The 23,685-nt window shown below is 45.9% G+C and overlaps 1 protein-coding gene across 1 annotated transcript in view; it reads right to left on the bottom strand.

Moving 5' to 3' along the window:
* Window positions 1-23,685, bottom strand: part of GRIN2B (glutamate ionotropic receptor NMDA type subunit 2B) — a 444,445-nt gene that overhangs the window by 40,768 nt on the left and 379,992 nt on the right. The window contains exons 6-10 of the mRNA XM_047787502.1: window positions 19,095-19,297; window positions 18,131-18,302; window positions 17,534-17,687; window positions 13,662-13,787; window positions 10,164-10,393 (exon numbers count right to left, since the gene is read on the bottom strand). Coding sequence (XP_047643458.1) covers window positions 10,164-10,393; window positions 13,662-13,787; window positions 17,534-17,687; window positions 18,131-18,302; window positions 19,095-19,297 — 885 coding nt within the window. The remainder of the gene's footprint in view (window positions 1-10,163; window positions 10,394-13,661; window positions 13,788-17,533; window positions 17,688-18,130; window positions 18,303-19,094; window positions 19,298-23,685) is intronic.

Genomic DNA, 23,685 nt, shown 5'->3' with positions numbered 1-23,685 from the left:
AGGCAACATTCTGCATCTATTTACCTCAAGCTCCCAGTACCTCCCACTCCCTCTCCTTCCCCCTTGGCAACCACAAGTCTATTCTCCAAGTCCATGCACCCGCATGTTCATTGCAATACTATTTACAATAGCAAAGACATGGAATCAACCCAAATGTCTACTGATAGATGACTGGATTAGGAAGATGTGGTGTATATATACACAATGGAATACTACTCAGCCATAAAAAAAGAACAAAATAATGCCGTTTGCAGCAACATGGATGGAACTAGAGACTCTCATCCTGAGTGAAGTAAGTCAGAAAGAGAAAGACAAATACCGTATGATATCACATATATCTGGAATATAATATATGGCACAAAGGAACCTTTCCATGGAATCATGGACTTGGGCTGCCTTTTTCGGAGCAGGAAGCCCTGTGGTCAGGTGCCTTTAACATCACCTTCCTCCACTCCTGGGGCATGTGGTTTAACGTGGACTTGAGGGAAGCAGACCTCACCTGCTGTCACTAGAAGTCTGGCCCAACCACCAGGGCCTCTGGCCAAGACCTGTCACCTTGGTCTTTTCAGGTTTGGGTCAACTGCCAGCTACAGGGGCAAATCCCAAGCTCTCCCAGTGACCCTCTCAAAGCCCCTTCGGTAGTTCTCAGGGGAGTGGGAGAAAAGCGGCAGAGGCGGGGGGCACAGCCCTCCAATAACTACCCCCTGAGTAGATTCCTCTCTCAGCCCTTTATGTGTGTCTGCTTTTCTGGCTGCACACTTGCAGATCCCACTCAGGCGGCAGCTCTCACCATCTGTACTTTTATTTCCAGCTGGATGGACAGAGTCCTATTTAGTTGAAAGGCTTCCACTTTACCTGGCCCCTCCCCGGGCGCCCACTCTTTCCAATGTCCTCCTTGCAGACAAGTCTACATGGACAGACTAACCCGAGACCCCGATCTTCCTCCTCCTGACTCTGCCTCCTGACAGTCTGAGCTGCACGCACCTCGGGGACCCTCCACGCAGGCTGGACTCAGGATCACACTGGCCTGGAGCCACTGCTGATGCTCTGAAACTGAGCCACCTGCCCAAATGGGGCTGGATGAAGTTGCCAGAGGAAATGTCTGAGGCTATGGTGCCTGCAGAGCAAGTGTGGTCTGCTCCAGCCTAGCCTCAGGCACACTCAGCCCCCCACCCCTCCACTGCCCTTCGGGCTCTAGCACATGCCCCGCTATGCAGAAAGCTTCCCAAAATACAACAGAGTCGCACACGGCCCACTGAGGCCCTGGTCCACCCTCGCCATCATTATAGCGGAGCAGGCCCCGGAAGGGTCAACAGACCAAAACGTTCAAAAAGCCCAGAGCCAGCCCAGGCTACAATTTCACTGTGAATACAATTCTGACCTCTCTAAAACTTGATTCATTTTAGACCTGATGCCTTTGGCCACATATAAATTTTCATGGCTGCATTAATTTGTCTCAAAGGACTTGAACTTCGTGGCCCAGAAGTGAAACACTAATTCTTAATAAATCCTCAACGTACAAGCCAAGATTTCATCCGCGTGCAAAAGCTGAACCCCCCTTGTACTGAAACACTTATTTCTAATTTTGTGTTTAACCGGAGAGGGAACAGGATGTTGAGGCAGTCTTACTTTCTTTTGATGTCAGTAAACTTCAGAATGAGGCAACTGCTTTTAGCTGTTCAGTTAGCTGAATGCAACAGCTCCCCCCTCCTCCTGAACTAGAGACCTGACCAGAAGTGGCGTCTCACGTCCGTGGGGGTCCCCTGAGCCACTCGCTCCTCCCAGCCTGGAGGAGAGAGCCTGACCCACAGAGGCCTGCCATGGAAGCCAGAGATAAAGTCAATGATCTGACCAGTTCAAGGAAGTGCTTGTTCACTGCTTCCTCCCACTGCCAGAGCACCCAGAGCTTAAGTACTACACGGGGTGTCCTATGCTGTGATTTTTGTTAATAAAATTGTTTGTTGTCTATTGCTGGCTTTCATTTGGGGCCCAGTACAATTCAATTCAGGTGAGGAAATTTTGAATTCACTCTAATGCTAATTTGCATAGCAGCAATTTAAAAAAAAAAATGTCATGGCTTCAGGAAGGCTTCTATCCCTCTGATATTTTGCAGAGCACCAGCTTTCCTTATTTTTATTTTTATTTTTATTTTTTTTCCTGGTTGTACTCGTGGCATATGGAGTTCCCAGGCCAGGGACTGAATCCCAGCCGCAGCTGTGACCTACACCACAGCTGTGGCAATGCCGGATCCTTAACCCATTGTACCACAGTGGGAACTCCAGGACCACTTTTCTAGATTTTTTTTTTTCTTTTTCCCTTATTCCCTTAATTCTTCTTTCTCTTTCCTTTCTTTTCTTTCCTTCCTTCTTCCTTCGTTTCACAAAAAGATGGTTCCACTAATATCAGCAGAATGAGGAAAACCTTTCTTCTTTTTCCAGGTAAAGGCAACCTTCCTCAGATCAATTTTGTAAAAGGTAAGTTCTATATACTTGGGGAGCTTGTGTTCCTTATGTAGCTTTGTTAAGTGTTAATTCCTAATTACCTAGCTCTCTTGTTATCATTATGTAGTTTTGGCGGATGGAAACATACATCTCCCTCTCTCTCTCTCTCTCTCTGTCATCTATCTATCTTCATCTAATATCTATCTACCTACCTTTCTATTATCTATCTATCTACCTATCTATCTATCCTATCATCTATCTATCCACACACATACATATCTGAGTGTGTACTCCTGTGTCACAGGAAGATATATTCATCTACGCAAAGAGAAAGGATACCTGTAGGCCTTTGATGAGAAAAGTATCACCTGTGCCTGATGATCAAATAATGTCCCTTGCAGTTCTGTGATTTGAACAGCACAGCGAAATCCAGAATATAAGAAGAGCGCATTAATAATATTTTGCCCAGGAGAGTTGTGAAAATGATACATCTCACAAAAGCATGTCCTCAATCCCCTTGACAATGACGTTCTTGCTCAGAGGTCTAGAAGAAGGTTGTGTGGGGAGTGTGCACACAGATAACACGCTACATACTGTGAGAAACTGGCAGTAATCAGGCTCAAGGACAGAGCAAAAGGGAGCCTGCGGTGACACGCAGGTTTTTTATTGTCTCCCTAAAATTAACCAGCAGGGAGAAGACTCCCTCTGGGTGTAAACCATGTCTCTGCAAATCTTCAGGGTGACGCAGATCTGTTCTCCCAAGCAAAGGAGATTAGCAGGAAGAGGACTAAAGCAGATTCCACTGTCGGAAACACCCGCTTTGGAAGGACAGGGCTGGGGGCTGACAGAGGAGACAGAGATGCATAGGCGAGTAGAAGAAGCTCCGAGGTTTGCAGGGGCCAGAAGCTGAGAGTGCCAGTTACAGGAAGGGCATCTCGGCCCTGGGTTAGTTTTCTGTGGCAGTCCAAAACAAATCTCATAGCTTGAACTGACACAGATTTATTCTCACACTGGTCTGGAGGGTGGAAGTCCAAAATCAAGGGGCCCGGGGAGCTGTGCTTCCTCGGAGGGTCCAGGGTAGAATCTACTCCTTGTCTTTTCCAGCTCCTGGTGGCCCCAGGTGTTTCTGTGTCTGCAACATTCCAGTCTCAGCGTCTTCCTTCTCCTGGCCTCCTCTTCTGTGCCAGCTCTTGTTCTGCCTTTCTCTTCTTCTTCTTTTTAGAATCTTAAAGTTTCACTGAAGTATAGCTGATTTACAAAATTATGTTAATTTATGCAATACAACTACATGATTCAGTTACACACTACACATATCCATTCTTTTCCAGATTCTTTTGCCATAAATGTTGTCACAGAATATTGTGTAGAGTTCCCTGTGCTATACAGCAGGTTCCCATTGGCCATCTTTTCCATATGCAATAGTGTGCATGTGCCAGTCCCAAACTCCTTATCCATCCCATCCTCTACCTGACCCCTTTGGTGACCATGAGTTTGTTTTCAAAGTCTGTGAGTCTGTTTCTGTTTTGTAAAAATGTCTTTCTCCTGTAAGGACACCTGCTGGATTTAGCAGCAATCCAGGATGATTGTAACTTGAGATCCCTAACTTAATTACAACTACGAAGATCTTTTTTTTTTTTTCCCCCCAGATAAAATCAACATTCACAGGGTCCATGGATTAGGACGTGGGTGTATCTTTCGGGGACAACCCTTTGCCCTCCCTCAGAGCCCTGACAGTCTAGCAGAGATGGGAGGTAAGGAATCCTAGGTGGGAACTCATAGAAGGTCAGGAAGTAGGTGGTCATTTAAGAAGAGGGCAGAGTGAAGCCTGATGCTGACAATAGGACCAGGCTAAAGAGAGAAAGGGGAGAGTGGGATCCCCTCAGGAGCCCGGCAATCAACACCAGAACACACTGGGAGGGTGACCACTGCTAAGGGCCACGAGGTGTCTCAAGGCAGCCAGTCAAGAATGGACTTGGGAATTAGCATTCAAGGGGGGTCAGCTGGGGGCCATAAGAGAATGGACCGTAACGGAGTGTATTCTCAAATAAACTTAGAGAAGTGAAGAGAGCTGACCCCAGGACTTTGTTCTGGATCCGTCTGGATGGAGACCTCACTGATAGGAATGAGGGGGCTCAATACTGGGGGTGGTGGTCCATGGAGAGTGTCAGATTGGTTAAGCTAATTGGGAGACAAAGGGGCAGACATCCCTTCCCGCATCCATGCATGTCCTTTACTCCCAGGGCTTGGGGAGTTTTTGTCTTGTCACTTCCTCCAGAACTGCTCTTGACCAGCTGTTACAAAAGGACCAGATGCCTGACAGCTCCAGGGGACCCCACACAAGGAACCATTCCCTTATTTTGCTCAGTTACCTGGAGGCCCAGGCCAGGCTCTCATTTTTAGCTCCCTGGCTAGTTGGTCATGCCTGCTGTGTTCATAGTGACCTATTCTTAGCTCAGTATTCCATGATCTGACCAAGTGGTCTGGGCCAGGCCCAGGATGTAACAGCTCAGGCTTGAGGTCAGCTGTTTCCCACTGGTTTGGGGCCCAAAGTTAATAGGGCGAGGGAGCCCCATTTGTACAGTGGAAAGCATGGCCCATTTCCTCATCCATGCTCAAATGCCATCCAAGCATCACACAGCCTTGTAGTTGTGGTGTCAATATGCTGATCAATGGGCTGGTTTTCTTCCAGAACGCACACTAACGCATTTGTTTGCATGCAGATTTAAAAGTCATACACTGCTACCTGCTGAAAAGATCTGAGGCAGCTTCCAGACCCTCCAGACCATAAGCAACTTCTCAGAAACTCAGAATAATCATTATCTAGAAGAGCCACCGGATCCTCACTTAGTGTTTAGAAGGCTGTCCTGATTGCACCTTTAATGGTGCAGGCAGAGACGTCTGCCCTCATTACCTACATAAGCACCTTTTTGACATTTAAAGTTAATAAAGTTCTTGTGGTTCCTTGAGGGAAAGAACTGCAAAATATAATCCGGAGGGAATGTCATACTGGTGGCAGGGACGTGTGGGGCAGGATGCAGCCAGATACCCTTGGGAGCCCAACGGCCAGAGGGCAGCCTCTAGTGACCTTGGCAGCCTGCCTCCCTGGAGGCCTCCTGCACCCCCTGACTCTATACCTGATTCCTCTCTCTCCTGCTACCACCCCCTCCCACCCAACAGTGGCTTAAAGCTCACAGTCACAATAGGCCCAGGCTCACGTCAATTTGTGTGCCATTAGCCTGCCCAAGTCCAGGAAATGACCATTCTTCTCTGTTCAGAGTAATGCCTCTGAAGGACTTACTAAATAAAGGGCAAAGATTAAAATACTGCCTAATCATTTTGGATCAGTTAATCAGAGAGCCACTTTTTAATAGAGGAAAAGGATCTCACTTGCTAAACTTCAGGAAAGTAGATGGGCAGGTTAGGAAGAGAGAGAATTAACTGGAAAAGCACTGGTATCTGAACAGTGTGGCACACTGTCGAGGGGCTATTAGCCAGCCAGGAACATCAGAAGGGCAAATTACTTAACCTCTCCAAGCTTCAATTTCCTCATCTACAAATGAAGGTATTAAAAGCACCATTACATAAGATAATCTCTGCAATGTTTTTGGCATAATGCCTGGCTCCTGAGAGCTGAAAAAAATGTTCAAAGAGATATTGTTGAAGTTATACGAATAATAATAATAACTGTTATTATTATCATTATCAGTAGTAGTTGCAGAAGTAAGAATAGCAGTCTTGGTAGGGGCGGTGTACTGGGTCTTGAGGAGGGTTAGGTTAAGTGGAACCAATACTGAAGGTCATTAAAGGAGAGGGTAGGGGATTAAATGAGAAAGGGAAGGGGCAGGGGTGCCGGTAACCAGTCCTCAGCTATGGCATAACTCTGTGTGGGGTTAGCTCTAAGGGGGACATCCTGGCGAAGTGAGATTTCGAGCCAAACACACAGATGCTCAAATATTGGCTCTGTCACTTGATCATGTGTGACTTTAGGGAATCACTTCCCAGAATCTCAGTGCCCTTCTTTGGAAAATGGGAATAACCATACCTGTATGGGGATTACTCATATAACATAGATAACATAGTTAATGCACCCAGTGCCCAGAAAGCATGTCCCCTCCTCCGCCCGGCAAGGCTGGTTTCCCTCCGTACTGTGGTTGCGAGACTATGCAATGAGAAATCTCTCTGGAGAGCTGAGGATATGGGAATTAGCATCGTGGCCTCTTTGTTAGGAGAAGAAAGATGTCACTAGCTTCCTTATATCCTCCTCCCTTTGATGGAGATGATGGGATGTACAGTAGGGCTGCTAAATGTTAGAACTGGCACCCATATTTAGTGATAGCATGTAGTGGGATCTTTCTGAATTCACTGATATAATGTGTTATGGCAAGATGGAAGCCATCCAGTAACAAGGAGCCCCAAGATAGGATTTCATGGAAATTTAACTCTGAACATTCTGATTCTGTATCCTAACAAATATGAGATTTGGGAACCATTTTCCTGCCATAAAGTGGAAGGTAATTTCTTAAAATATAGAAATTTAGTGACTACAAATATCTTCCCATCATCATTCCAAAATATTTATCATTTGGTCTGGGTTACACCGAAGATACGTCATCTGTGACAGTCAAAACAAGTCTAGAAATCCTTCTGCACTTTAAATGTTACCTTCCTGGATGAAAATTTAATCACACTGAAAAAAAGTGTCTTCAAAATCACTTCATTTCTATTCTCAATGCTATTGCTTTGACGACTTTATTATTTTCTTTTTCTAAATTCGCAGAATCCACCTCCTCTCATACAAAATCATTCCCAAGACATAGTTCTCTTTAGGTGTTGTGAAGTAAAACTAATACAAAATTTGACATTTGAAATGCACTTTCTGAAAACTCTGATTTAGAGTACTGTTCCTGACACTGATATGCAGTTGCGTGTCATGGGTTCCTTCAATGTTTCCTGTAATTATGTAAATTATGTTGACATTTTCTGGTAGGATGCTTACAATTTACTATTTTGTCGTTTGTGCAGTTTTGAAATGTATCAGATAACCATTTTCAAATTAAACAGCTGTTAAAGGGTTCTTGCTCTCTGGCTGATGTCTTTGCCTATAATGCTTAGTCCACAGCTCTGCGCAAGAGACTCTTAGGGAAATACACCCACTCTCCCTCTCTTCTCATAGGCTTTTTATAAAAATGATAACCAAGGTATGGTCGCTGACCTTGTGGAGCTCATGGTCAAATAGAGAGAGATACAGTCAGATACAGGTCTGCAGATTACAACGAGGGAGCCAAGCGTTTTAATACATGTGTGAATGCACGTCACAACAGAGGAGAGAATGGCTAACATCTCAGATGAGCCCAGATGAGAAGGCTTTACAAACAGTGTGACCTCTCGTCTGTGTCTTGCAGTTTCAGTAGGAGTTTGGTGAGTGAAGAAGTGGGGCAGAAGCAGAGGCACATTGTTGGGAAGGATAAGGAGGCGAGGGTGCAGAGGACATAGGATGCAAGAGTCTACGCGTTAGCTAATGAGAACTGCAATGGGAAGCATTTGTAAAAGCTCTGCAAGCTACATCTGGAAAAAAATCACTTTCTTCTATCATCAAGGGAGCCACTGAAGTTCTTTAAGCAAAGATGGGATCCAACTTTTCTGAACATAACCAACATGGTGTGGAGAACAGACAAGGGCATGGCCTCTGTGGTTCAGGCAGCCTAGAATGATATGTTCTTTCACAACCACCAGAGGGAAAACAATCTCCCTCCATCTCGATTACGCTTAGTTCAAGTAGAAAATCACTCAGTCGTTGCTGGGTGGCCACTGAGAGGATGAGAAAGATAAATACAGCGTCCTAAGCAATTTCTAGAGACGTTGGAAGGAAACGACGTGATAAATGTGGCAGATCCATGGCCGACCAGCCCGGAGTCCCTGGTAGGCCTGTGGACCACCAGCCCTGGACCATGTTATGGACCGTACGGCCATGTGGTCCCACCACACTCTGTGTGGAGACACGATTCACCACACCTCTGCCACTTCCTGAGGTGAGGGCACAGTCCTCCATACCTCTGACAGGCCCACGTGGGGGGACACTGTCTATCACACTTCTGCCACATCCCTGTCCTGGTAGGGGCATGGCCCACCTCGGCTATGCCGCATCCATGTATGGAGCCCTGAGGAAGGCGGCTGTTCTCAGCCCCGGCTACAGAAATAGACACAACAAGTAGTTGTAGAAGACGGGGGAAGGGAAATGTCTGATTCACAGTTTTCTGGGAGGACGGTAATGATGAAGGAGGTTGACAAAAGAACAATGAGAAATGTTTAAAACGAATGAAGTGACAAATGGATGAATATATATCTAAATACATGATAAATCATGAGTTAAAGAAAGTTTTTTTAAGAGCTTAAAAATAAGGGAGAAGGAAATACAAAGGGGGGAATAGTTTAAAAAGTAAAGGAGAAAAATAAAGTAAAAGGGAAGACAAATCAGAGAAAGAGACAACATAAAGAGGTAAACATCATGAGTGATGCAATTCGTATGTGCCCGTGTGTGTGTGTGTGTCTGTGTATGTATATACATATATATACACTTTTTCATTCCCTTAAGAAGCTTGTTTATCTTCCTTATGCTTTTGAATGTTCTTGGCGGGTAGGGATGAGTGGATGAAGAAATCACAACCTGAGCCCCTAAAGAGGCTACTCCCTCCTTTCCACTCTTCTCAAGTGTTGAAGGTTTTATCTTGGGGAAGGCTGGCCCATGTGATAAATCATGAACAATAGGGACCCAGCTGGTCTAAACACCCATCTGCCTGTATCACATAGTTTCATCCTGGGGGAAGGGGTGGGACATCACATTCTCTAAATCTTAAGGAGACCCAGAGTAAGACATGTGTTGTATGCGAAAGCCTCCAGAATGACTTTGAGGTGTCCATAAGCTTTACTGGACACTCCAGGAAGGCAGGCCTCTAGCACTGCTGTTGGACCTTGCCAGTTATCCTGAGTGCAGGTGACAGAGCGCCCACAGAAGCTGAGATGCTTCTGGCAGACCGAGAGAATCACGTGGATGGAGCATGGGTTGGGTATGTCCTCCTCCAGAAAACGTGGAAACCAGCAGACACCTCCCTTCCTCTCTGCACAGCACAGGCCAGCGGGGGGCGGGGGGGGGGCAGTGCCTGCCGTCGGTATGGGGGCAACCCGTTCATTGGCACCACCCGAAGCCATCACTGAGTTAAGTAGCAGTTACTTTCCTTCAGGACACAATGAGCACAACCCTCCTTCTCAACATGAGGAACACACGCGTATGCAGAGGAACAAAGCGAGAGCCTGCAGGTGAATAGCACTGGGGGGAAAATGAAGGCCATAATGGGCCCATGCCTCCATGTGGGTGCGAGGGGCGGCCCTCTCATTACAACCCCAAAGGGCAGCCCTGTGCTGATCGGCCACCCAAGCATCTCCAAACAAGAGGAACCATGTACTCAGAAAGCCGCTAGCATAACAAGCCCCTCATTTGCAGCCCAGGGCGTGCTCGAGACAACTTTTCACGAATGAGAAGGCGAATGTGGAAGATCATTATTTCGGTGGGGAAACGGGTTTCTGCTCCCGAGTCCTAATTTAAGGAACCATAACAAAGAACGGTCCATTCTAAAAATTTAGAAAATTAACAGGTACATGAGAGCTCTGAGTATGGCTCAGAACGGGACTGAGGGACAGACGGGCAGTTTCAAATGCTACTCCTACCTTTTTGTCGCTCAGGCCAGAAACCTGGTCCACATATTCCTCTTGGATCATGAAGGCAGCTAAGTTGGCAGTGTAGCTGGCCAGGAAGATGACAGCAAAGAAGGCCCACACCGACACCATGATCTTGGACGTGGTCCCCTTTGGGTTCTGCACGGGGACGGAGTTGTTAAACACCAGACCCCACAGTAACCAAATAGCTTTGCCGATGGTGAAAGATGGGCCGCCAGGCTCTGAGGGGACAAACAGACAAGGATAGAAGGTTAAGACAGGGTCACTGGCTCTATTTAAGTCAACAAGTACATAGTGAATATTCTGATTCACTGAGTCCAGAGAGGGGCTTGAACCACTGTATCTTTCCAAATACTGGAGTTCCCGATGTGGCACGGCGGAAATAAATCTGACTAGTATCCAGTGAGGATGTGGGTTCGATCCCTGTCCTCAATCAGTGAGTTAAGGATCTGGTGAGCTGTGGTGTAGGTCACAGACGCAGCTCAGAACTGACGTGGCTGTGGCTGTGGTGTAGGCCAGCAGCTGTAGCTCCAATTTGACCCCTAACCTGGGAACTTTGATGTATGCCACCCCTGTAGCCTAAAACAAACAAACAAACAAAACATATGGCTCTCTATCTTGGTTGCAGGTTAGAAAAACCACCCCACCCCACACCAATTTAAGAATCTCTGGGGGTGGGGTCCTAGCAAAGTCCTGGCCCTTCCACAGACAGTTTTTTCAGTAGAGAGCTTGTGTCTCTTCTCCTGGGACCCTTGAGAAGGCAGAAGAGGGTCCCTTAGGAGAAAAAACAGAGGCCTGGGGCATGTGTGGGGGATCTTGCTCCAACCAATGATTATGGCTCAGCCAGGGCCCTGCAGGAGCTGGCTTCCTGCCCTGCTTCCAGACCTAAGGGCCTGGAAGACCATTAAGATCACATCAAAGCTGAATAACAACCATCCCACTATGTCACACTTGTATCCTCATTGGCACTGTTGGTAAATTTTATGTTTGTATCTAGCAAGAGCATTTCAACTTCACCAAAGGTCAGCAAGGACAGTGTGGGGTCTTTTTCTCCCATTAGTCTGAGACCTCCCCCCATTTTATGCACATCGAATCTGGATGGCTTGGAACGCATGATCCCCATTCTTCTTCGGCATCTCAAGCTTGGCACTAAATCTTTCCAGGACCACCTTGACCTCACTGCAATGCCAACACCTCCCGTCTGGTTCCCTCCAATAGCACCTGCCTTCTGTATGAAGTCCTATCAGGAGGCCTGGAGAAGAGGCCACAGGTCCCTGGCTTGGCCGCATGTATCTGAGGACGGAAGGCAGGCTGCCTTTGATGGTTCTCCACCCAACCTTTAAACAGACTGTGCAGGGTTGCCGCCCATGAATTTATCGGGACCTCTCGGTTTTCTCTGCTTGGCGATAGTGAAATCCTGCCTGCTGTCTGGGTCCACGTACAGCCCCTTCGCCACAGAATCAAGCATCTGCCTGCACAGTTTTACAGCACATTAGCACAGGTCTTAACGATGTGAGCTGTGATCCTAAGAGCATCTGCTCGGCCACCTAAATCATCAGTGACTACATGTGTCACGCCTAATACCTAACTGTGCACACACATCTGTGCTTGTGGACCTTATTTCATGGAACAGATGCTGAACGAAAAAAAATTGTTTATAAATCAAAGTTTTGTACATTGTAAAATGCCCCGAAGAGACTTGATATTTAAAGTGGCCTCATGTTGAATTCTTTTGTTAAGTCAAACAGCCTTCGGTAAAGTGAATAATTCTGAGCCCTCGCTCTGAATTTGGTGTCTGAATCTTTGCTTCTCTGATTTTCTTTGAGGGTCAGGGAGGATGCACGCTGACTTTAGTTCCTGACATTGTCCATTGATGTATGTGCTCTTTTAAAATTTTTTTATGGACATATAGTTGATTTCCAATGTTGCGTTAGTTTCAGGTGTACAGCCAAGTGATTCAGTCATACATGTATGATTATCTAGTGTGTAGTCCAATGATTCTCAGATGTTTCACTTGTTCCTAATGCCCCTCAGGATGGGGAGCAGCTGTGGCTTCTGGAAGACCCTTTGGTACAGGCGGGAAGCCCCTGACTATTCCATATTGTGGAGACACCCAAACTTGCACCCCAGAATGCACACCCCCAATCAGAAGGTAGGTGTGCACCTGGAAATACTTCAGTGCAGGGGTGGTTCAGAGGCTGGTCTGTGAATTCAGCAGAAGCTCCCGAGGAGCTTTTACAAAATGGGGTACACCCCATTCCCAGAGATTCTTAAATTGGTGTGAAGTGGGTGGTTATCCTAACATGCAGACAAGGTGGAGAACCAGTATTTGGAAAGATACAGCTGTTCAAGCCCCTCTCTGGACTCAGTGAACCAGAATATTAGAAAATGAAATCTATGCACCTTTGTCTTGTAAGTACCCATAGGTAATTCTTAGGTGGAGTTGGGGTGAAGAATCTTTCCTCTTGGAGGCATGATTCCAGGATAAGCCTCACACTGTGGCTGGGAGAAGACTCAGAGAAGAAGTAATATATCTCAATCCCCCTCATAAATGTTCTGTGAAGTCTCACGGACGCCTCCAGCACACGGGTAGCCTTCATATCTCTGAACCTCATTAGCCAGGAAGTTGGACCGCCCTCCAGAGCAGCAGTGGGGAAGAATTGTTATCTGCTGGCTGTTTTATTTCAAATACCCATCTCCTCCATCTCCTCTACTCCCTGGCAGAGGGATGGGGGCCAGGGACACGAGCTTTGGAGATCTCGCACCTCAGAAGTAATCCTTTGCCTGTGGAGAACTTTTCCAGCCACAGCTACCCTGCACATACCTCCCTACCTCCTGGATTACTTATTTTTTCTTTTTCCTTTTTTTTTTTTTTTTTTTTAAATGGCCTCACCTGAGGCATATGGAAGTTCTCAAGCTAGGGGTCGAATCAGATCTGCAGCTGAGACCTGTGCCATAGCCATCACAGCACCGGATCTGAGTCACATCTGTGACCTACGCTGCAGCTCACGGAAACACTGGGTCCTTAACCCACTGCGCGAGGCTAGGGATCGAACCCACATCCCGACGGATGCTGTCGGGTTCTTAACATGCTGAGCCACAGCAGGAACCCCATATTTTTCCCTCTTCTTGCTACATGTGTCTAATTTGCTTGTTAGTCCATCTGATCAGACAGACTGCTCGTAGCCTAAGGTTATCACAGCAGTTTTCTCTAACATATTTGTGTTACATGTACCTACTGCCAGCTTGGCTCTCACTTGCCTAGGGATGGAACTGGGCTCGGCATCAGGCTTGAGCCAGGGAGGAGGCTTATAGCTTCAACCTAACATCGTAATTGGGGTCTTTCTAACAAGTCACCAGGATGGTGACAGAGAAGACTAAGGGCTCATGTTTGGAAATGGATAAGCCAGGGAGGAGGCAGAGGGCAGAGGAGGGGCACAGAGATTCAGAACTGAGAACCAGAGAAAGGGAGAACGGCAATGGCCTTACCTCTGCCATCGGCGAGGCACCTGTTATACCCCACAGGGCTAAAGTACTCGAAGACGAAGACGGCCACGGCCGAGACAATAAGCAGCATCACGAACATCATCACCCACACGTCAGCACTGAACGGTTCTGGGGAGGGAAAGACACCAGCGCTCAGGGTTAAGACAGAGAACACACAGTTCCTGACTCATTCGCATATGCCATTCCCTTGAGAGCCTGGAGGGAGTCGCTGGGGAAACAGACCCCAGGTGTGCGCATCCCTTCAGGGAGCCAGGCCTGGGCTGGGGACAGGTAAGAGGGTGTATCTCAGCTGCTCTATGCCCCCGGATGGGCAGGTCAAGGCCTGTTTCCTTTCAAACACAGGACAAGGACACCCTCTTGCCTGTCCTTTTGGAGCCTGCAGAGGTAGTTTCTGCCGTGATTGGACCCCGAGCTGGATCTTTTGGTAAGCAGTGGAACTGGAATTAAGGACGAGACATGGAGTAAGTGAGTCACATTGGACTGGCTCTTGGTTTACGCTCCCATCTATGAGGCCACACACCTCACAGTGGGAGCTGGGAAAGCTTTCACTGATGCTTCTGAGCCTTGCGGTCAAGTTCATTCTCAACAATTATTTCAGGCTTGAATTGGTTCGGTAACAATTAGGTCCTATGAATAACTTCTCTGCCCCTCTGCCTCCCTCCTCTTAAACTTTTCAGCCGCGATTTACTTTTCCAGTCTGCTTTGATGTGGTATATTTTATCAGACGTCACTAGTGTATGAGAATATAAGTCAATGTTTAAAAAAAAAATTCACCCACATTGAATATCAGTAACCACAACACTGGGAACTTAGCGAATGGCAAGGGGGGGTGTGCTTTGGCTGTGATTAACAATACAACCACGATCTATTACCAGGTGACAGGGTTGATGGGATAAGACCAGGCAAGAGAGCAGGAATGTTTTACACGTGCTTTCTTTTATTTCTTTAATCATTTCATTTTTCTTTTTATGGCCACACACAAGGCCTGTGGAAGTTTCTGAGCCAGGGGTCGAATCAGAGCTGCAGCTGTTGTCTGTACCACAACCACTGCAACACCGGATCCTGGCCACATCTGCAACCTACACCGCAGCTTGTGGCAATGCTAGATCCTAAACCCACTGAGTGAGGCCAGGAATTGAACCCTCATCTTCACGGAGACTATGTCAGGTTCTTAACCTGCTGAGCCACAAGGGGAATGCCAACTTCTTTAATCTTTTTTTTTGTTGTTGTTGTTGAATCTCCTTCAGTTGATCTAAATCTCTCTGGCTTAGTCGTGTCCAGAAATTGAACACTGAATACCAGGAGCCATCTCTCTGGAGGCCTATAAAAAGGGACAATCACTATTCTGTCCCTCATAATACAATGCTTCCTCAATTGTGTCTCAAAATAGTTCTGGCCTTTTTAGCTGTCACATCACATTGTAAACCCAGAACTAAGTGAATTAACGCATTGTTTTCTCCATCTTCCAAATCATTAATAGAGATGAAATTTGAAAAGGGGAAAAATGGGCTAGAAATTAGAAAACATTTCCTTACTTTGAAAGCTACTTTACTTTTGAACTCCCAAGGGAATTACAAAAGCCTAGTCATTTAATTAATTTTAAAAGGAACTTGATAAGGCACACACCAACTGTGAAATGCAAAATCTTTCAGTGGCAGCCAGAGAAGTGATGGTGGAAGGTACTGTTCAAAGCCAAGGGGACTGATTCTTCCTGGCTCTAATTGATTGCAATCCCACCCTGATTTCGCTTCATCCAAGATAAGGGAATAAGTAAGTAAAAGCACTGTCTCTATGCTTCCTTTCCCCTGTTAAGCCCAGGGCAACGTTCCGCACACAAGATACAAAAAAATATTTGTACTAGTCTTTATGATTTATTTTTTTGTTATAATTGTGAATTTTATTATTATTTTTATTTATTTATTTTTTCCTTTTTTGGCCACACCCATGGCATATGGAAGTTCCTAGTCCAGGGATCCAATCCAAGCTATCGCAGGTGCGGCAACGCCGTATCCTTAACCCACTGCAACGGGCCAGGGATTGAACCGGCAATGCACAGAGGCAAGCAAGATCATTAACTCCCTGTGCCACAGTGGGACTTCCCCGTCTTTACAGTTTAGAAAGTGCATTCACCAAATAGTTTCTACAGTCCTTGCAATGGCCCTTTCATTATGGGTTATCATATCTATTGTACAGAGCAGTGAAATAAGACTCAGAGGTCACAGTCCTTTGCAAGTTCATACTCAGAAGGTGACCGGGCTTATAAACTAAGGTCCTCTGAGGGCAAAAATCTGTACTTTCCCATTGTATTAGATCACATCTTAGTCTCAGCCCACAGCACTGGTTCCTGATTTAGGAGTCAAGCTCTGAAATGTCCCCATGTGTACTAGACACAGGCTGTGCAGACAGCCACATCTGGGCTTTAATGCTGGCTCTGCCCCTGACTAGTTGAGAGACTGCTGGAAAATTGCATAACCTAAGGTTCGGTTTCCTAAGCCATAAACGGGATATAATAATAGTGTCAAAGAAACAATATAATCAAAGTTTGTACAATGATGCCTGGCGTATAACATTGTAGGTATTCAATAAATATTGACTTCTCCTATCCCTGTAATTAACTAACTGTTCCTCCTCCAAACACACACACACACACACACACACACACACCCCTTGCTTGGCATTTCTATGTCCTTCTAGAGCTGTACTGATGTGTCATTGGCTCCTCCAGTTTAGAAATTAAGGTTAGTGCTCAGCTTAGAATTACAATGTGGTTTTATTTGTATCTTTTAATGTTTCAATTAGCCTCATAAAGGAAAAAAAAGCAAATAAACCCATCAAACTGCTCTGAGGATTAATGCATAGGCTGTTTGCTATCCAATAACATTCCACATAAAATTGGAAGGGCCAGAATTTGCTTAGAGTAAGAAATTTAGCTGAGAAATGTGGGTAATTAAAGAAAAATCCTATGGAACTTGTAACTCTACTTTGTAGTGCATTCAGTGAATGACAACCAACTCCCCCCGCCCCCCAAACTGGAGCTGGGAGAAGTGTTAGTCATTGTCTATTCCAACAGCCTCACGAAAAAAGTGCTGATGTCCCTTAGCGAGATTGTGACTGGTCCAGGGCCTTTCAGCCTGTTTATGACTGAATCAGCTTCCTATCTCCTAGCCCCGTGGTCTGTTTTCAAGGTGACATTTTATTTTCCAAACCCTGGCCCTCACGGTCCCTGCAAAAAAATATGTGGTATGAGCTCACAAAAGACCTCATCTAATTGAAATCTTGGCCTTATCTCACCCAGTCTTATATCATAGGGAAGGCTTTTGACATAAGTGATGCTAGAGAGTGAGGTCCAGCATCATATACGGAAGGACCAGGCAGGTGGGAGGGAGAATCAGAGCAGCTTTATGTGGCAAAGCCTCCGAAAATTCATATGAAGCCAGAAAACCTTTTTTTTTGATAGGATTGAACTCTGTTCTTGAAGAGAATTTAAAATAAATAGGTATTTGAATGATATCCAAAATTAGCAATGATTAAAGCAGGAAGCAGCTTCAGACATCAGCCAGCTGATGTCTTCTGTGGATGAGGAAACTGAGCCCCAGGACGGGGCAAGTCTGTTCAAGGTCAAAAGATGAGTAAGTGGCAGAAGCAGGACTCAAGTAGGACCCTGGTGATTGGTCCTGCACTGCTTTCTTAGAGGGTATCACGCCTTCCTATTTTGTGGGGGTGTTTTTCAGTTTTCATGTTGGAGAATGGTACCCAAATGAAATCCGTAGCTGAAGGAAGTTCCTGCACCTGTTCCTCATTCCGTCTACCTGTCCCTGTTCTGTTTCCTTCACACCTTCAAGCCCATCACTCACCTAAGAAGGCAGAAGGTGAAACAGTCCCATTGCTGCGTGACACCATGACGCTGATGCCAGTCTCTATGAAGGGCACGGAGAAGTCGACCACCTCTGAACGCTCCTCATTGATGGTGAGTGACCCCACTGCCATGTAGGCCCTCTTCATGACCACCTGGGAAAGAAAGCACAAGGCTCCAGTTAGAGCATCTGGGGAGGCGAGGGGCTGCCACGGGAAAGACTCTCAGGGCCCTACAGTGTTTTGCTTTGTATAGTGGGAACATTTCATTTACAGTCATCCCTCAGTATCCGTGGTTACCCAAATCTGAAGATGCCTCCATCCCACAGTCAGTCCTCCTTATCTGTGGGTTCTCCTAGCTGCAGACTGTAAATGTGGGATCTATGGGTGAATGAATCTGCAGATGCAGAATGCCAGATAAGGAGGGCCGACTGTGTATTTATTGAGAAAAATCCACACATAAATGGACCCACTTAGTTCAGACCCAAGCGAACTGGATTGTTCTGTATTTTCCAAAATTTGTAAAAGGAGAGTTTTTTATGTTTAAACAAAGCAACATAAAGGAAATACAGACATGGTCCTTAATCCCTCACACTCACCTCTCCAATCATACCATTCCAGGTTCCATTGATTTTCTTCCCATGCTTGCCATTGGTAACCAGGTAAAGATCATAGGTGAACTTCACAGATTTAGAAATTTTCTTAAGGATGTCGATACAGAACCCCTTGCAGCATTTTTTGATGTAACCTGGCTCTTCATCCGTTTTATTTCTAACCATTAAAGAAGCAAAAAACAAACAAACAAAAAATTATACAAAAGGCAAAACATTACCCTTGGCCATTAAAACTCCAACCACAAAGCAAATGTTCCACCCCCGCAACCCTCTGCCACAGACACACCCCTTCACAGCTCAGCACAATTTATATCAGGCCTGAGTGAGGAAATAAATCAGACCACAGAACTGCAATAATTTCATTATCTCATCACCCTGGACCACGTTTTCTTGTAATTTTTAGTGCACCTTTGAAGTATAATACAGATCAGGAGAGTGCTCATTTCCTAAGGATTCAGTTGGATGCCTTTTCATACGCTGAACCCACCATTTATCCAGAACCCACATCTAGATACAGAAGAGTTACCAAAACCTTAAAGGCTTCTTGTTCTCCTTCCCACCCTCACCAGAAAGAACCATTCTCTGTATTCCTAAGAGTATAGATGAGTTTTATCTATTTCCAAAAATGTTTCTAAATCTCAAAATTTCCAGACATGCTGATCAAAGTAAACATATTTCAACACCAATATAACATTAAATCTCCATAAACTTGAGGTCCTGGTCATTGGGACCAGGCAAGGCTCAAGAAACGATCACAGAGTCAACAGCAATTCTCCTGGTCATGATCTGGACAGGACCAGATGCCAGACCACAGGGCTGCCAGAAATTCCATCACTCCATAGTAACAAAATTCTGACATGGTGCCCAATTCATTCTATGCCAGGTGCTGACAGCTGGGTCAAGTCTGACTGTCCCATGCCACCCAGAGCCACTGGGGAAGGTGCCGTACTCAGAGACTATGCGCTTTTGGCAGGGGACTGTGTTCCTCATGCAGGTTCCACTCAGAGGGTCCACACTTTCCACAATGACAAACGGGGCCTCCTCCAGCGTGACGATGCTCAGGTGGTCGTCCTCCTGCTCTTCTGTCTCAGGACACATTCGGGGCCACACGTAGTACTTCATCTGCAGGGACTTGTCTTTCCACTTCCCCACCTGCACCGGGATCAACAACAGACTCAGAAACCATTGGTGGAGACAGAGCAGCCTCTCCTGGCATCACCCGGGAAGCTGCTAAACCAAGGCCAAAGATGCTGGCCTTGTTCATATCAGAGACGAGAAGCCTCTTTAAACCATATGCTCAGAATGAGACTACTGTGTCCAAATCGAAGAAAGGTAAGATAATCATTTACTCATCCACTTAGTGAACATTAAGAGGACCTACTATGTGCCAGACACCTCAATAAGCCCTGTGGCTCCAAGAAACATTAATGCCCTTCAACAAGCTTACACTGAGTGACGGAGTCAGAAATGTAAACAGCACCCTGTGATAAGTGCTAAAACCAAAGCCTATCCTGAGTGCTGGGAGGATGCCAGGCTTTTCTGTTTTGAGTGCCTGTTGGTGTTTTCTACTTAACAGTAACAAGGAGCAGGACAGTGAAAGCAGCAAATAGCTTTGGAAAGGTCAACAGAATGACTGGAGCAAATGAGCCAGAAGGATGTGTTTTGGCTTGTAACGGAGGTCCAGTGGGAAGCCGTGTAGAGACTGGGTGGATCTGAATTGGGATAAAATGGTGAGTCAGGATGAAAGACTATGGACACAGCTTGGCTGGGGGAGGAATTGTGGTCGAAGAGGTGATGGACATTACAGGTGAGCACAGATACACACCTGCTGGGCTGGGTGGGTGCTCTGGTGGTCATCCAATAGGTCTCTGTGAGCTGCCACCCGTGGCCACACAGGTTGTGCATCCCAGCTTCTCATATGCCAGTGTGAAAGGCAGGGGGTGCCCCCGGGGTCTTGCACCTGGTGGCCGTGCTGCCAGTCATCCAGGGAAATGTGTGGGTTCCATTATTTTTTCAGGAGAGCCATTCATTCCTTGTTTTTATAATAGAACTTCCCTGCCTTGTTGGCGGGTTCTTGTTCTCGCTCTGCCACTGAGTTTATTAAAGAGGGAACACCTTTTCATTTTCTATAACCAAGCATCTTCAATTATCACACAGAATTAGGGATTGCGAGTTCCTGCGTTTTCTCCATCTATAATTTCCTCCATGCAGCAACGCAAATTAGTAGCACAAGTGAAGCACCAGGACTACAAAACTACTGAATTTATTAACTACGAAAACCAACAAGGAACAACAAGTGGGCAGGCCTTCAAAAATTTTCAAGCAAGGTGGCTACTAGTCCAAAATCAAAATTCACTCCTTTGTTTCTGCTTTTGTCTACACGTAAGGTTCTACCTAGTTCCTCTCCAGGTGCGGCTTATAGATCCCCCTGATATGTCTGGCACATGCTGCCTACTTCCATGCCCAAATTAGCCCTGTTCAGCCACTGCCTTTGTTCTCTTGTGCCCCTATAACAAGGGCAGAGGCTCGGGAGCCTGGGCCCTCTGGTTTGGCCTTAACCCTGATGCTACTTTTCTTCCAAGTGCATGAGCTATATTTAAACTTCCGTGTTCGGAATTCAGCACGGAAGCAAACATTTGCTTTCCTTGATATGTATAGTCCTCCGTACTGTTAGTCCTGATTTTGGTGCAAGTCTGTTTTTCTTCATAGTGCCATGACTACTCATATTGAAAACAAAAATATCCAAAGAGCTTTCCAGCCATGTGGACATGTTAATGTCTTCTGCCTGTGATTTGGGGGAGGTGGGGCTTGGGGAAGGGAAGAGCCAGCCCTGGGACCCCATGATGTTGGGTCATGGGCATCTCCATGCAGCCCTAGTTACCCTAATGGCCAAACTGATATTTTTTTCCTTCATGTCTCCTTATGTGAAAAAGGTTGGGAAGCCCTGATGTACCTATTTTAATTTGTTTACCACTATCACCTTCCCCTAATAGTCTCTGATTGTTTTTCTTTTAAATCCAAACTTATTCTCTTCCATCTTTAAAGCTATGGGCCAGCAGCCTATTCTGGGATTATGGCAGGCAACTTCAAACCTCACATAAGGTCTCTTCTAGAGTCCATTGTGGACACTGCTGCCAGATAGCTCTTCTTTTTCTTTTCTTTTCTTTTTTTTTTTTTTGTCTTTTTGCCTTTTCTAGGGCCACTCCCATGGCATATGGAGGTTCCCAGGCTAATCAGAGCTGTAGCTGCTGGCCTACACCAGAGCCACAGCAACACAGGATCCGAGCTGTGTCTGCGAACCTACACCACAGCTCACAGCAACAACAGATCCTTAATCCACTGAGCAAGGCCAGGGATCAAACCTGCAACCTCATGGTTCCTAGTCGGATTCGTTAACCACTGAGTCACGACACTAACTCCATAGATAGCTCTTCTTATAACATCATTTCATCATATAATCCCTATTCAAAAATGCCAACAACCTCCTGCCACCCACAGGATAGTGCCCAAACTGCTCACCTAGATGGTCGTGCTTTGTGCCTTGAGCCTAATCCACCTTGATACAGTTAACATCACTATTTTGAAACATGCATCCTTTGCCAAAGTTGGAAAAGGAAGTTGCTGATTTTGGAAGCTAATATAGGTTAATCAGGAACAGGTTTCAACAAGCTAGCTGCATCTTCTTTTCCGATAGCCTTACTATATCTGTGAAACAAACACACTACAGACATAGCAACTGGGCCAAGTCTTCTCATGAAACTTGTGAACAAGATGGAATATAATATAGATCCTTGTATACTTGATAGATTTGAAAGGAATTTAAAATCCACATAAAGAAAGGAAAAAAAAAGAGAGAAAGAATTTTTAGTGAATCGATGCCAGTGCAGAAAGAGGTCTCTAGTGCCATGGCAGGGGACTCTGTTCTTAGAAGTGGCCTGAATAGTGTTTCAGAAAACAAAACAGAAGCCATGCTCACAAAACTGCAGACAACACAAACTGGAAAGTATAGAAGATATACTGCATTGCAGACTCAAGCTTGGAAGCGGCATGAATTCATTGGAATAATGGACTGAACAAAATGGAATGAAATTCCACAGCATTTATACTTAATGTCTAGCATTTAGAGGTTTTTTTTTTTTTTTAAAGCAACTGCATGGTATGAAAAAGGACGGTAGTCTACACTAGCTGTTGCAACGACAAAGGGCATATGTACAGACTTACAGGGTCTTGCACATGGTGCAAGGGGAGGGCATGGATGACCCCATCGCTACGCCACAGTTGGAAAGCAAGGTTCTGATCCTATAATTCTATGCTGAGCTGATTTTTCTTTATTATATCATTCTCATTTCCCCAGAAATAATCTGTTCACATGGTTTCCTTCTTCTGCTTGCTCATTCCCGTCTTCCTGTTGAGCTAGCTGGATCATATCCTTGCTTCACTTCAATGCAATCTGACCAACATCCACTGCACATCCCTTCTGTGCCAGGCACCGGGCTGTGTGCTAGAGGTAACGAGACCAGGCAACATCTACTGAGGGCTTAGTATGTGCAAGGCACCAAACCCATCCAGCAATCTCATGAATCCTCCCAGCAAGCTTGTGAGATGGAGGCTCTCTCTGTCTCATTGAACAGGTGAGAACAGAGGGGTCACAGGCTCAAGATAAGTGAGCATGTGTCCAGGTTTGAAGCTGAACAGTCTGGCTCCAGAGCCTGGGCTCCCACCCAGCACTGTGCATTGCTTCTCAGACTATGAAGGTATATGAGACACGGTCCTCCAAGGATGTTCTCGTAGAGAAAGACACTGTCTACTGACAATCCTATCAAGCCAGGCTTTGGCAATTCCTCTAGTCAAAGGTATAAAAAATTACTCTGGGATTCAGAGTAGAAGTGATTGTTTCTGAGAGTTGGACAAAAGCTTGACCATGACCCTTACTTAAGCCGGGCCTTGAAACGTAAGAGATGGCTCAGTAGGTGAAGAGTGGTTTGTCTGCCGAGGCAACAGCAGGAACAATGCTATGGAGTTCTGCAGCTGCTCAACGGAGAGACCGAGGATGGTGCCACAGCTGGAAGGTGTGATGTGTGTCGGGAGAGCTGGTCTAGCTTGGTCCTCTTGGGGGCCAAGTGGATTGTACTCATCTCTTCTTAGCCCATTGTTCAATGGCCTCAGGTTTGTAGTTTGAAACTGGCCATGGGCACCATAAGGTTAGGGCTTCCTCTGCCTGCCCTGCTCCCAGTTGCTAAACATCCACCAGCTCACCACTGCCCAGCGTAACCACATCACTCTTATTTCATGGTATTCACTACCTTACTGCACTTGAGGTGTTGTGTCTCCTAAACTAAATTCTGAATGTGTCCCTAACTATTTCTGTGATGGCAGACCAATTTCTATAATTCTCTGAGCCTCAGTTTCCACATCTGTAAAATGGGAGGGGGGTGACTTCTAAGGTACAAAATCTCACTATCCTTGGATCTCTTTAGGACAGAGGCACCCTTCTATGCTGCCATCCCACTTATAAAAAGGTGTTAGTGGTTATTTCCTGA

The sequence above is a fragment of the Phacochoerus africanus genome, chromosome 7 (genome assembly GCF_016906955.1).
Source record: "Phacochoerus africanus isolate WHEZ1 chromosome 7, ROS_Pafr_v1, whole genome shotgun sequence".
NCBI lineage: Eukaryota > Metazoa > Chordata > Mammalia > Artiodactyla > Suidae > Phacochoerus > Phacochoerus africanus.
This window is presented reverse-complemented; position numbering and strand designations above follow the sequence as displayed.